Genomic DNA, 16072 nt, shown 5'->3' with positions numbered 1-16072 from the left:
GCTGGTTTAGGTCTGATCCCATAATCTGGGACCACTGGCTCCTAAATGCTCACCTGCCTGCCTGCTGATTGCCCCTTGCGTCCCTCCCCTGCTGTCCTGGTCACCCCTACCTGCCCTCCCCTGCCAGCCGGTCACCGCTAACTGCCCTCCCCTGCTGGCCTAGTTACCCCTAACTGCCCTCCCCTGCTAGCCATCTTGTGGCTGTGGGCACCACCATCTTTGAGGGTAGGGCAGTCAATTAGCATATGCCCTCCTTATTGGCTGTGGGCACTGCCATCTTTGTGATGGCATGAGGGTCAATTAGCATATTCCCTCTTTATTAAATAGGATACCAATTGCTTTAAAAGCTTGCTTTAAATCTTTACATTATAAACTTCCATTTAAGAAATAGCAATCTGGCCCTGGCTGGTTTGCTCAATGGATAGAGTGTTGGCCTGCAGACCAAAGGGTCCTGGGTTCTATTCTGGTACAAGGGCATGTACCTGGGTTGCAAGCTCCTCCCTGGCCTGGCCCTGATCAGGGCTCGTGCAGGAGGCAACCAGTCAATGTGTTTTTCTCACATCAATGTTTCTCTCTGTCTTTCCCCCTCTCTTCCACTCTCCCTAAGAATCAATGGAAAAATATCCTTGGGTGACGTTTAACAACAACAACGGAAAAGAAATAACATTTAAAATCTTTTCTTTTCTTGAAATATTAATGTTTATTGCATGTAACGTTATATTTAAAATCATTTTTCTCGAATTAAAAAAAGAAAGAAAAAGATAGCAATCTGAAGACAAATATGATATTAAAATACAAAGACACAAACACACATGCACATGATTGTGGTTGTATGTCGCTTTTAAAACAGAATTTCTGTGACTAATAGAACTCAGTGCTATGCCATGACTTTGTAATTTTATGAGGTTCATTAATGTATTAGAAACAGTGATGTCCACTACATAAATTTTATCACTTGCCATTTTATTTTAACAAGGCAGATGAAGATATGATAGTTTAAAATTACCCTGATAGGCCTTAATAGAATTTCAAATTTGATAAAAACCATGTAAGGCACACTTTCCCAGCCATTTGCATTATGGAGCCCAAATCCTGGCAGGGACATATCCCAGCCAACTGCCACCTTTCCTCAGCCAGCGACATGGAACTGCATGGAGGGCATCCTCAAAAGAATAAGGACTTTTAAAATATTTTCCACCCCAACTTTTTTTTTAAAATATATTTTATTGATTTTTTACAGAGAGGAGGGGAGAGGGATAGAGAGTTAGAAACATCAATGAGAGAGAAACATCAATTCAGCTGCCTCCTGCACACTCCCTACTGGGGATGTGCCCGCAACCAAGGTACATGCCCTTGTCCAGAATAGAACCTGGGACCCTTTAGCCTGCAGGCCGACGCTCTATCCATTGAGCCAAACCGGTTAGGGCTCCACCCCAACTTTTTAAATGTAGAATCTGCTTTATATCCTGAAAGGTAGAACTGCATTGGAAGAGGCAAAACATCCAGCAGCTCTTTGAAATCAAAGCCTCGCTTTCACATCTTAAATATACTCTTTGGTTCCAAGTCACGTAGTGGGGAACACTTCACGCACTTGCCACACCAGTGAGTTACAACTGGGCATTTACTGCCGGGCTGGCCGAGCCACGCAGCTCCTGGGGGAGACGGAGAAGGCGAATGAGCTGTTAATGTCCATTACTTCACCCACGGACTCTGACAGGTCACTTTAAAAACCGAACTTAGCAACAAGGTATTAGTCCTCTTCATGACCATTTTCTGAGAACAATATGTGCCATGAAACAAGAGAGATTTGTGCAAACATTCCAGAAAAACAAATAAGGAAGCTTAAGTGGGCCACACTTTACAATGAGAAACTTCTACAATAGAAAAATGGGGTGCAAATTCAGTTTGTGCTTTTTCATTATTTTCTTTTTCTGTGTAAAATATTACATAATTTATCAAATTTTGGCAAATCACATGATCCTTTGTCTGTATAATATTACATACTTTTATATTTTATATAATATTCACATACAATAATTTAGAATTCTTTAAAAATAACTCATTCAGCAAACATTTATTTTGCTTCAGAAGTCGTATTTTTTCACTTGGCCAAGTGCCCTAATCTTTGGGTTGAAAATAATTGTCTCATACATGGATTATAATCACATTTCTGTGGGAAAATATTTTAAATGACTGTGATCATTTTTAATTTTATTTAAAAATTGTATCTTTAAAAATACAACAAAATTACAAAAGAATTAATAGGTGTTTAAAACAACAAATCAACTGATTATGTATCATGGAATACAAGCTTTGTTCAATGTTATTATCCTCTTGGTGCAATTTAAATACAACAGATACTTTAACGAAAGGACTGCTGAATAATGAAAATAAGGAACAGAGTATAAACACCACTATAGGACGATACGTTGCCTGGGCAATGATTGTGTCTGAATATAATTATGGTGGTTCCTTTTATTTTCCTTTCAAGATAGAGATTTTTTTGAATGAAAAATAAAGGTTTAAAAGTTAAAGAATAAGTTAGAAACTTTCCCATATCCAACTGCCTGGGGAAGAAGGGTTATTATTTTGTAATAATTTGAATCATTCTGTATAGGTCAGCCTATATAGTTTATACAAAGATGGAAAGAACTAGATTCTGCTCTATTATTCATGGAAGTTTGACTAATTTGGAACAATTCTTATTAATAATGTATGGACCATTTCATGTTTATAGGAAATAAAGTAACCACTACTAAAGAAAGGCACTTACATGTATGCAGAATAGAAATAATTTGATAACATTAATTAAATGGTATCAGCAGTAGCTATTTGTATTTTTATTGAAAAAAATCATACAAAACATTTTACATCTTTTCAGAGCATTTTGCTTTTATTTTTATATATATTGTTACATTCTACAAAGGGACTGCATGTTATAATGTCATTAATAGGCAGGCAAACGCTTAAATAGTAAGTAGTGAATATAAATTTTAATTTGTATATGAAATAACATGTTTCACACATCAGCATCTTCCTATTTTCACAGCTTATCTGGGTGTCCTTTAAATGCACAAGCAATCAAAAAGGGCAAGGTCTCAGAAGAACTAATGACTATCAAGCTCAAAGCAACTGGAGGTAAGAGTTCATGGCCAGGGTCACCATCTCCATGGAGGCCCAGGTAGTAGTTCCTCACAGGGTTCTGCATGCCAAATTATATTTTATTTGGGAATTGTAATGTTAATATACACTACGGAAGCTTTTCTCACATTTGAACTAAAAGTATAATGTTTATCTCAAACATTATCATTATACTTGGTTTTTCCCTTACTTTAAAAAAATATGTTTTTATTGATTTTAGAGAGAGAGGAAGGGAGAAGGATAGAGATAGAAAACTCGATGAGAAAGAAACATCAATCAGCTGCCTCCTGCACATCCCCTACTGAGGATCGAGTCTGTAACCTGGGCATGTGCCCTGACCCAGAATTGAACCGGTGACCTCTTGGTTCATGGGTCAACACTCAACCACTGAGCTACACCAATCGAAAATGCCATTCCTTGAAAAGGAAGTTGACTCCAAGGAGACATAAAAGAAAAAAAAACACAATATATAAAAAAGAAACATAGCAATAGAAGTTTTCATTTGCTCAAAATACTTGTCTAATTGAAAATTTATGCTCCATAAAGTTGTTGAAAACAAATATTTTAATCCCTGTTGCCTGGGAAGAGATTCCTCTACCAGCAGATTAGCCAATAAGATATGGTGCTGACAATGCAATACAATTCTCCAGATGCAGCAGGCCAGTGCGGAATGAGCCCTGTGTCCCAGACAGTGCCGTTAGCGAGGTCATGGGTAATTGTTTAATCTTTTCTTAATGACTGTGTCATCCTGTTACTCATATTCAAGTTCATTTAGATACGAAAATACTGAGGTCTTAGTTGGTGAGTTTGCTTTTCTTCTTTATCTCAGAGCCCAGGATTAGGAATCTTATGACACACTCTCTGCATTGGTTCATGCATGGCCGATTTTGTTTAGGTAGTTAGTTACTTATAATAAAGCAATAGGTACCTAGAAAACAGCCACCTGATTTAGCATGCTGTATGTAAGTGTTCCAGGCTTATTTTTTTTTCTCTCGTAACATTATATTAGTAAGAGTCATCCATATTGTTTTTGGCGGGCATGTGGCTTGTTTCCAGGTCGTACCTTTGTAAACAATATGCTACATACACCTTGTGCCCGCCTCCTATCAGACATATGCAACTGTTTGTCTCTGGTGTGTACCTACGGCTGAAATTGCTGGTGCACAGAGTATGTAAAGTTCACCTAAAGCAGATAATGAACTGTGTTCCACAGCAGTAACCGCAGGAAAGTGCAAGAGCCTGGATCTCTTTCAAACAAATTGTCAAGTCCCCAACCTGCTCTCATGAAATTGATCTTATTACATCTGAAGTGAAAGTTTACATTTATCTCTCATAATTGCCATCTGTTTGGTTTAGATTCATCACTATGGACTGTTGAGATTACCTTAAATCCTGCTTCGGGCATCCTTACTATTAACTACCCATCCCACCTTTTAAAAACCTTTCCAATCCATTCATATTCCTTCTATAAAACAGTGATGGGAAAGTGATGCCTGTTCATTGACAGTTTACTCTGTGTTTAGCACTTTATATATTTTTTTGCATTAATTCTCACAACATAGATTTTATGCCTCTTTTACCGACAAGGAAGTGGAAGCCCAAAGGAGTAAGTTTCCCAAGTTCAAGAACAAGAGTCACGGGCAAAGCGCATGTTTCTTCTAGATTGCATTTGCTTGCCCTCACCCAGGCCCACGTAGAGAACCCAAATTACATGTCCCTGGACTCGCACCCACCTGCCAGCACCCAGCTCTACCCGTGTAATGGTGCATTAATTAATCAGCATAACTTGGGGTCTTAATAGCCTTTACAGGGTTGTGTATGAGAGGACCCATGACCTTTGGAATTCAGTCCCACCTCTGCCTCTGACTTTGGACTTGGGCAGGTTCTATCTCCTGTCGGTGATGAGCATGGCCTCACTTAACTTAAGGCTCAACATTTGCATGTATGAGAAAGGTATAATGGAACACAACTCCTAGTGCGCAGTGAAGTTGAGATGAGAAAACATTTACGAACACCAACATGTCTTGCAGCACACCTGCAGCGTAATGGGCAAATTAAGTGGTGGTACTTTTATATGCCCTTCTTTTTCTTACAAAGGATTTAAATCCTTCAACTCCTTCTACCTATTATTTTAGAATCTTGAACATGGATTTGGATACAAATTCAACACTTCAAACCTCTCCACAAACCACAAACTAAATGTAAAGTGACTGAGATTTATCACAGTCTCGTAATTTCAGTGTGAACTAAGAGAGTCTGATTCTTTGTAGGTATAGAGAGTGATGAAGAAATTAGGCATTTGGATGAAGAAATAAAGGAATTGAATGAATCCAACCTTAAAATTGAAGCAGATATGATGAAACTTCAGACGCAGGTAAAGAACCAGAAAGGTATCTTCATGGTAATCATACTCTTTGGTGGAGGCAAAACATTGAACTGCTAAACCTTGTGATGAAAAAACAAACAAACCCACATACTGATATCTTATAATGAATATACTAAGCATGTCTAGATTACATAATTATTGTAAATATGTGAGTAGGTGGGTCACGTGGGCCATCATTGATTTGGTAGCTGAAGGCAAAGGTATTCATGTTTCTGCTTTGGGTGCATCAAACGCTTTATAAGCAGGTCATCCTGTAATTGTAGAGTCCTTTAGAGCACATGGTGCTTTAGAGAAATTGTATATGAGAAGATATGAGTACTTAGTTTTATTCAAAAATTCAAGTAAAACAGGGCAACTTTTCACATTTAATTTTTCTATGACACTTCTGAATGTGTCCATTTTTGTTAAAAACAGATCTTTCTGGAGATTTTCCTGCATAGCTTCTTTACCAAAAATTGCAGAACTTGAGATGAAAAAACAAACAAACCCACATACTGATATCTTATAATGAATATACTAAGCATGTCTAGATTACATAATTATTGTAAATATGTGAGTAGGTGGGTCACCTGGGCCATCATTGATTTGGTAGCTGAAGGCAAAGGTATTCAATGTTTCTGCTTCGGGTGCATCAAAGGCTTTATAAGGAGGTCATCCTGTAATTGTAGAGTCCTTTAGAGCACATGGTGCTTTAGAGAAATTGTAGATGAGAAGATATGAGTACTTAGGTTGGTTTAAAAATTCAAGTAAAACAGGGCAACGTTTCACATTCAATTTTTCTACAACACCTCTTAATGTGTCCATCTCCCTTCCTCTCTGAAAGCAATAAAAAAATAATAAAGGAATCATTGGTATGAGAGAAGCGGGTAGGGAGAGGCAGCCAGATTTCAATATAAAACAGGAAAGCCAGCTAGGCCTCAAGAGGAAGGAATCATTTTGCAAAGACTTCAGCAATTGAGGGAGTTTGCCAAACAAGTACGGGGGGAAAGTGTTTCAAAGAGTGAAAGCACCGTATAAAAACACTACCTCTAGAGAAAGCACAGAGTTTTGAGAACTAGCAGGTGAGTGATGTGGGAGATCAAAGGAGATGTGTCCCGGGGTAACACATGAGTGTCCGAGGCCATTCTGAGGACTTGGTTTTTATTCTCAATGAACACAGGACATTTTGGGGTTTTGAGCCAAAAGTTAATGTGATCATATTTGACCTACATGCGATCTGCATTTTAAGAAACTTGTATTGGTGGCTGTGTTGAAGATGGACCAAAAGAATAGATTGCAGGGGGCAAAGCCACACTCAGGGCCACATGAGAAGGCAGTCAGTCACTCTGGTGCCTGGGCCCAGGGGACAGCAGTGAAGATGGGGGACTGGATATTTTGAAGGAGGAGCCCAGTGGATTTAAAGTGTGAGAGAAAGAGAGCCATCAGGGATAATGTGAAAGCCTGAGCAACATTCTAGTTGCTACTAACTGGGAAGGAGGAGATTATAGTATACTAGCAGCCCTGCACACGAATCCATGTGCCAGTAGCTCTCTGTGGGGACTGGCCACTTCACACCCGCTGCCCAGAGGCTCTACATGGCCCAGAGGCCCATCTGCAGCCGGGCACGGAATGCTTGTCTTGTTGCCAGGGCAACAACGCAAGAGTGTCAACGCTCTCCCCCTGAAACTCCCCTCCTCCCCCCCGCCGCTCCGTCCCCACTGCCCAGAAGCCCTCCGTGGCCCGGTGGAACGCTTGCCTCATCGCCACAGTGACGAAGCATCTTGTGGCTATGGGCTCTGCCATCTTTGTGATGGAGTGATGGTTAATTTGCACATTACCCTTTTATTAGATAGGATGGAGCAGGCTTGGGGAAACACAGAGCTTGAGATACCCATCATATAGCCATGTGGAGATGTGGGGGAAGTCTGGGCTGAAGATATACATTTGGGAATGCAATTTCAAACTTTAGGTAAGTCCAAGGCCAGGACGTGGCCGCCCCATTCCAAGGGTTTGCAGGGTCAGTGTCAGTCACCAACAGAAGCACCGAGCTTTGAGGAGACCTGCCAGCAGTCACCGAGGTATCATGCTTCATTATGCATGACTTGCAATGACCTCCTTCATTCGGAGATTCATACACTTAAATTACATGAAGGCCACGGGTTTTGGATAGTGTAGAAGTCACTTCAAGATGAAGGTTTATTTGAAAATTGTTTTATAATGTAATATGAAAGTCGGAGGCCAAAACTCTCTGGCTAAAATTGTTTCTCCAAATACAAATCTTACAAAATCTGAGACACAGCCATATGTGTCATCCACCCAACTTAGGAATCGCAGAAAAGAATTTAACCTGATGCTTTCTTTGTACTAAGTATGAAGGCCATACTTAAGTCATCTTTCTATAGAACTGGTTCTCAACCTTCTGGCCCTTTAATACAGTTCCTCATGTTGTGGCCCAACCATAAAATTATTTTCATTGCTTCTTCATAACTGTCATGTTGCTACTGTTATGAATTGTAATGTAAATATCTGATATGCAGGGTGGTCTTAGGCGACCCCTGTGAAAGGGTCGTTCGACTGCCAAAGGGGTTGTGACCCACAGGTTGAGAACCGCTGCTATAGAACAAAAAGCACAAAAGTGATATTTCCCAAATCTAAACACATATTTGAAGCATGGAAACTATTTAAAATTTATAGAAAATTAGTTTCCTTTACATTTTCATAAATATAATAAACATTTGAAGGGGGGGCTGCATTGTTGAATGGTTTTAATTTCCTCACTGTGTCCATTTTTAGAACAAGTTTTTTAATGCTACAAATTTTATATATAGAATGTTTTAAAAAACAGCAATTTAATAAAGAAATCTGATTGATTTTTCTGAAAACAATTAAGTCCCTCAATTTATCCAACTTTCCAGCATGGAGCCCTCATCTTAACCAATTCCAAATCTGTCTCTTGACAATTAAAAAACAAATCAATAATGTAATACTATAAAACACAAAGAAAAATAAATGATTACTTTGTAGTCAGTATTGAGGTAATTATTGAACGTTTTTCAATATTATTTATTAATGTTTAAGTCATACTTCAAACATATCCCTTAATATTTTTTCCTTACCTGTGCCAATAAAATAATCATCACCATACAAGATAACTTGTACTTTGTATGGTAACCATATAAGGTACTCTACTGGTGAGTTTTAGGGTTAATCACACTAAATTGTCACAAAAGCACTAAAGACGTTCTCATTCTGTAGTTGAGGAAGTAGAGACTCGGAAAATTTACACGATTTGATCAAGGTCCCAATGCTAGCATGAGTCGGGCCGGCCCGGCTTTAGTGCAGGCTTTGTTCACTCTGTCACCTGGGTCCTTGTTCAGTTCTGTGACTCCAAGAAGCATGTGACACCACAAATGCAGAAGCTAAAAGGGAACAGAAAACCACGGTTAAGACAACACTAATAATTTAGATCAGTACTTTGCTGAGCAAAACCAAAATAATCTTCAAGTATAGGAAGCTCACCTTCTAAATAGCAACAATATTCTTTATACCTAAAGCATTTAGGCCTTGTAAAAGTCTTCTCTTCTAACCATCTTGTGAAGTAAGCAGGGCATATATATTTTTAAAAAGATGGGGGAGGGGGGGCACCAAAGAATGGTTGGGTAGGAGTGCTCTCTGTCATTTATTTCCTTGCACACAGCGTGCAACTTCTACACGTCAAGTGTCTGTTCTCTCTGAAGCACCGCATTAGGCCACGGAGATACCGAAAACACAAACATGAGATGAGCAGTCCCTGACTTTGTGGACCTCACATTCTACCTGGAAAGACGGGGAGAGAAATAAAGCACATTACAATGAGGCTGCACGATGGGGGCCGGGGCGGGGGGATGCACAAAGAGGTGTCTGAGAATGAAAGAGGAACCTTTTCCACCAGACACCTGGCTAGGGACCAGCTTGCGCAAATCTCAGATTCCCTTCATCCAGCCGAGTGCTGTCAAAGGAAACATCTGGATCAAACCAGCCTTTCTCCCAGCCTGGCTGACATTCCCCTTCCACACGCAGGAGGTCTGCTTTGTGCTGAGCCCAAGCAGTGGCAGCTGAGACTGCATCCCAAGGTCGGGCAGCTTTGAGGGCCCACCTCAGCAGCCAGGCAGCTGCCTTACGCAGCTCCACACGGACCTCAAAAACACTGTCCGATCGCACTAATCCCATAAATTGAGGAAAGAATGAGCAGATGAACCCCAATGCGCACCTCCTCTCTCTCCATCTCCCCAAACCCCAGCAGCCCCAGGCATCCTGACCTTCCTGCCCAGACTCAGAGTCCCCTGATAGGCTGCCGCGCCCTTTGGCCCACCCTTTGCCTCAGCCTGAATCCCTGTGATTGGTTCCATGTGTTTTGTCTCCATTCAGGGGCCTATCAGTGAGCAGAATTTCGAAGCATATGTAAATACGCTCACAGACATGTACAGCAACCTGGAGCGGGACTATTCCCCAGAATGCAAAGCGCTGCTAGAAAGTATCAAACAGGCCGTGAAGGGCATCCACGTGTAGGAGCGCCTGCGGTGGGCACCAGAAATCACCAACAGCAGTCACGCCAGTGGACCGGGCGCCTGCGCTGCCGAGGCAAGCAGGCTGCCGCACTGCATTTACCATTGCAACATTGCACTAATTTCCTCCCCAGCTGACATAAAAAGGAAAGGAATAATAAGAAAAAAAAACTATAATAGACTCTATGGATTAAAAGCGATGCTGTCAAATATTAGATGGTATTTATTTTCATATGTTTTTCTTTTATTTCCTCATTGCACTCTTTTGAATTTTTTTCTTTGTAAAGTATATGTAAAGTATGTGACATTTTAATATTTTATTCATTTCTAATCAAAGAGTTTTTTATCTTTTACCTGCATTTTGAAGTCTGCCATATTTTTTACAAGTGTGTTTCTTTTCCAATAGAATTTAAATAGAAATGCTAGTCTCAAATCACATATCTTGCTGGGCTTAAATGAGAAAACAAACAAACAAAAACAAACAAACAAAGAAGTCTGAAGGAAATCTTTGTCTAAGGACTGCACTATGCTCCCCTTTGATTTTTATTGCACTCTTTCTCCCCCTTTCACTGGCTTTCGCATTGATAAGTGGGCTTGTCCTAAGGTGAGACGCATGGAAGGAAGAAGATAAATGGCGCCCACCTAGTGGGCAAAGCGCTCTCACAGAAGCACAGGAACTGAAAAGCCTGTTCAGAATTGGATAGCAATAATTAAATATAGAAATCAGCAAATTACTCGACTTGGCTGTATGGTTTCGGTAAACATGAATTATTTATTTGAAATGTTTTAAAGAAACGTAAGCTTTTTTTAGCGGTGCAGATTTGTCTGTTTGTTTTTCAAGTCATATCAGATAGTTGGCAACTCTTATCCCAAGACGAGAAATAAGACTTGATGTGACCAGCCAGGCTTCCCTGCCATATGCTGGTACAATATACAAGTGACAATATTGATGTAGATTTGTACTCAGCAAATACAAACACATCCAAATGGAAAATTTTGTAGATACCATATCCCCTGAAATAGCATTTATCTTGCTTGGTTGACTGAAAGGAATGGAAAACTATAGTAACACATGGAAAACTGTTACTCCGATCTGAGTCATTACTTTAGGCAACGATAAAACTTTCAATTTGATCGATATCTTTCTGTAGAACTACAAGTGCTACAGAGTAAACACACTCAACACACAGGCACACACCCACATATTCACACTCACATACACTCAGACACACATAAAATTGAGCCCGAAATCTTGAATTTCTGCATAGATCAGAGTTTAGTAGTTGCTATAGTAAAGGCAATGTCTATTTCAGGGATTGTAAAGTAGTTAAGCATTGTTTCAAAAGTTTTTTTATATTTATTTTTTTTAAGAAAAGGTATAGACAACCAGCTAAACTGCCTTTTTGGTGTGCACACACACCCCGTGTGCAATGTGCCTCCGTGTAAATGGACACTTGAACTTAGTGTGGGCTTAATTTTCTGTTCTATAACAAAAGTGTTTATTTTCTATTAGCCTCATGGATATGTAGATTGAATGTGATGGCACTCACAGGCTTGATATATTCCACTGTTATTACTGTTACCTGCACAAATGAAGAGTAATATCAACAGTAATTCCACTTCCATGCCACTGTGGTCATTGTTATGTATTAAATGGGGCTTATCTTTGGTTTGGGGTTCATTCGAACTCTTGACTTTAGTTTAGTGAAAATGAGATGTCTGTTCTTAGGTAGGAATGGTGTTTATTTAAAAATCAATTTATAAAGAAAAAGAGCTACCATATGTGCTGTCTATTATAAATGGGACACCAAACAAAATTTTCTATTAAAGTTATGTACTTGCAAACAGTTTGCTCTAGAGCACTTGATAGATGCATACAAATGAGTTCACTTATTACAAAGACAAACCTTAATTTGCTAAATATTTTAACAACTTTGTTATATATTTTATTTAATTTAAAAGAAATTTCTTACCAGCCTATGTATTTATTACTATAATTTACTATGACTCCGGGTTAATAATTTATTTGTGTTTGCATAGTTTGAGCAGTATGTTTTATGAAGTATATTTGTATTTATTTGCCTCCTTTGTACTTGACGTGTTTTGTAATTTGCACTGAATTATTTTCCTTTCAACTATGTTGGTCGATACTGTAAATTGGGTCTTTTGTAAACAACAAAAGGACAATGATGTATGCATTTTTTTTAATTTCAAGTAGTTTGTATACTGTTTCTTCAAACAATTAATATTTCTTACATCAAAGCAACAAAATTGTGTTCAGTGCTGTACATTTGGTGTATGGTAGGAAATAAAAATTGATAATGAGTTTTGCTGTGATCTCTCTCAAGCTGCCATGTAGAGCAAGCATGTCAAACTCAAAGGCTAACACGGGCCAAGTAAACGAGGCATGTGGCCCGCAGGCCACGAGCTTGATATGCTTGACATAGAGACTATTATCACCATCACATGGAAAGCATGGAGCTCGGCTGTGGTAAAGGACCCCTGAGTCCTCCCGTGGTTCTGATGTATTTTGGTTCTGTCAACCCATCTGCTTGGTTTGTTTTTGCACCACAGGCAGGAAGGATTTTTGCCCATTGACAAGTCGTCACAGCCTTTGGTTCAGCACACACTACGGAAAAGTGGGCGCCTTTGATGTAAGAAACACCTTTGCTAGCACTAGCAGGAAATGCACCTGGATCTAGTGAGCAAAAGAGTATAGGCCTCACCCTCCTGATCCAAAACTGCTGTGGGCATATCTGCATATTCATACAAGTTTGTTGAACTCAAGTTAAAGAAAACTAGTTGTCAATTCTTTTTTTAAAGTATTTTTTGTTTGTTTGTTTTTTTATTGATTTTGGAGGCAGGAAGGGAGAGGGAGAGAGAGGGAAAGATAGCAACATTAATGATGAGAGGGAATCATTGATCGGCTGCCTCCTGCACATTCCCTGTTGGGGATTGAGCCTGCAACCCCGGCGTGTGACTGGCTGGGAATCCAACTGTGACCTCCTGGTTCATAGGTTGATGCTCAAACACTGAGCAACAGTGGCTGGGCTAATTATTAATTCTTGACAGCAACTCCTTTAATTATATGTTTTTCTCATCTAATATCAGCTTAATTTAATTTTCCAGTTTCTGAAATAAGTCAGGCAGAAAGGTCAAGAACCGTATAATTTCACTCGCATATGGGATATAAAGCAAAAAGCAAAACATGGATACAGATGAAAGAATGGTGGTTACTGCCATAACCAGTTTGGCTCAGTGGATAGAACATCAGCCTGTGGACTGAAGGGTCCCAGGTTCGATTCCGGTCAAGGGCATGTATCTTGGTTGCGGGCACATCCCCAGTAGGGAGTGTGCAGGAGGCAGCTGATCCATGTTTCTCTCTCATTGATGTTTCTCTCTATCCCTCTTCCTTCCTCTCCGTAAAAAATCAATAAAATACATTTCTTAAAAAAGAAAAAGAATGGTGGTTACCAGAGGGCAAGTGGGTTTGGGGGTGGATGGAGAGGGTAAAGGGAAGTCAAATTCATGGTGACAGAAGGAGACTAGACTTCAGGGGGTGAGGACACAATAGAGTGTGCAGATGTCATGAAGTTGTACACGTGAAATTTGTATAATGTTATTAGCTAATGTAACCCCATCACATTTAACTTAAAAAGTCCCATTTTTGCTCATATTTAGACATCTCTAGGATTGGATGCCGTTTATACTCAATGTGGTAAAACCCATGTAATCCATGTATTGAAGCAAAATTGGCTAAAGGGACGCCTGGGTCCCCAGAGGAAAGCAGGGTACTTGGGGAGACCTTTATGGAACGGGTTGGCACATGGCAGTCCATGCACAATAGAGCTGGCTCTTTGTCACCAAATCATAAGGTGCAAATCTGCTCAGCCAGCTTCTTCGCTTACTCTTTGCAAAATATGTGTATCTTGCCCTGCCTGGGATTTTACATCAATGAGTAGTGTCTGTGTTCTTGTCACCCAACCTGTCAGAACAGTACCAGTTCTATTGGAAATAAGACAGTTAGAGTGAGCATCATGCATTCGTACAACAGAAGTTTGATTAGAAGGTATTTATGTCAGGTCCGCTTCCTGACCATGTAAGTTCACCCTAGGGGTGACGATGAAATGAGTGGTAAGATTATGACTGAGGTACACACAGGCTCCTGTGGAAACAGTATAGAGCAGTGATGGCGAACCTATGACACGCGTGTAAGAGGTGACACACGAACTCATTTTTTTGGTTGATTTTTCTTTGTTAAATGGCATTTAAATATATAAAATAAATATCAAAAATATAACTCTTTGTTTTACTATGGTTGCAAATATTAAAAAATTTCTATATGTGACACAGCACCAGAGTTAAGTTAGGGTTTTTCAAAATGCTGACACACCGAGCTCAAAAGGTTTGCCATCACTAGTGTAGAGAGTTATATAAATAACTGATTTCCTGGGGAAAGTGCTGGTTACAGATGAGCTCGGCGTGTTTGAGGAAAGGCATGACCAGGAACGTCATGGGGATGAGACAAATGCAAGCAGCTTAAGGTAATAAAAATACAAAAAAATAATGAGAAGCATAAAGCCCAGGTAAGTGGGAAAACAAGTTATATTCTGAACAGCCATGTTAAAGAGTTTCAATTTCCATAAGCAGACCTTGGAATGCCAAAGAAAGATTTAAAACCAGAATGATGGAATCTGATTTCCATGAAAGATAATGTAACCTAGCACAGTGGTCGGCAAACCGCGGCTCGCGAGCCACATGCGGCTCTTTGGCCCCTTGAGTGTGGCTCTTCCACAAAATACCACGTGTGGGCGCGCACGTACAGTGCGATTGAAACTTTGTGGCCCATGGCAGAAGTCGGTTTTCGGAAAGGAGATAGATGAAACAAGTATACAAGATGAGTGTGGATGGGAGAGTTGGAAGGGGTCGGCCTCAGCGAATGTACCTCAATCAGATTGAGGACGTTGTTAGCAAAGGCCAGCTTAGGAGTACCCTAATTAAGTTAATAACAATGTACCTACCTATATAGTTTAAGTTTTAAAAATTTGGCTCTCAAAAGAAATTTCAATCGTTGTACTGTTGATATTTGGCTCTGTTGACTAATGAGTTTGCCGACCACTTAGCAGTTCAAACAATGAATATTTCTTTCTTACACTAAAGCAACACAAGTGTATTCAGTGATGTACCTTTGCTATATGGTAGGAAATAAAAGTTGATGATGAGTTTTGCTGTGATCATTTTCAGGCTACTGCATAGAAACTATTGTCACCCACCCATGCAAAGTGTTGGAGCCTTTAGGCACAAAACTAAAATACTTTTACTTGAGCCAGTTGTCTGGTTGAAAAGAAGGGGTGAATGATTTTTGATTTGTCTCATTAGAAAAAGTTTTAAAATGAATTTGTTCTGGTACCTCAATATTTTATCAATATGCATAAAGCTAATGTTCTCTGTGTCTGTACACATGATGTCCATTTTATTGTGGCCTGGGAATAGGACCCTGCTATTTCCTCACATTATTCAGCAGGTAATTCTATAGTAAGCAGATTTAACTGGCTAATAACTGTCTATACTGTTAGACACAATCAATGATGTCTTGAGTACTTTATCTCATGAAATCCTCGAACAAATTTAGGGAGCAAATGCCACCATGCCCAATTACACCAAGGAGGAAACTGGTGCTCAGAAAAGTCAGTAACTGGTCCAAGACTATCACACTCAGATGCAGAGAACAAACTAACGGTTGCCAAAAAGGAGGGGAGATGGGGGCTGGGTGAAAACAGATAAAGGGATTGAAAAGTACAAACTGGTAGTTACGGAGCAGTCATGGGGATGTGAAGTACAGTAGAGGGAATATAGTCAATAATATTGTAATAACTACGTGTGGTGCCAGGTGGGTACTTGAAATATCGAGGGGACCACTTTGTACATATACGATTGTCTAATCACCGTGCATACACCCGAAACCAGTACAAAATAATATTGAATATAATTGAAATTTTAAAAAGAACTAGGAAAAGGTATA

At 39.7% G+C, this 16072-nt stretch overlaps 1 protein-coding gene across 1 annotated transcript in view; it reads left to right on the top strand.

The window, feature by feature from the left end:
• The window catches only part of ST18 (suppression of tumorigenicity 18, zinc finger), a 125764-nt gene extending 113388 nt beyond the window's left edge, over window positions 1-12376 (top strand). Inside the window, exons 22-25 of the mRNA XM_015566292.1 lie at window positions 3050-3138; window positions 5412-5564; window positions 9566-9618; window positions 9914-12376. Of these exons, the coding sequence (XP_015421778.1) occupies window positions 3050-3138; window positions 5412-5564; window positions 9566-9618; window positions 9914-10054 (436 nt within the window). The 3' untranslated portion in view covers window positions 10055-12376. The remainder of the gene's footprint in view (window positions 1-3049; window positions 3139-5411; window positions 5565-9565; window positions 9619-9913) is intronic.
• The last annotated feature ends 3696 nt before the right edge of the window (window positions 12377-16072 follow it).

Source organism: Myotis davidii, unplaced genomic scaffold (genome assembly GCF_000327345.1).
Source record: "Myotis davidii unplaced genomic scaffold, ASM32734v1 scaffold200, whole genome shotgun sequence".
NCBI lineage: Eukaryota > Metazoa > Chordata > Mammalia > Chiroptera > Vespertilionidae > Myotis > Myotis davidii.
This window is presented reverse-complemented; position numbering and strand designations above follow the sequence as displayed.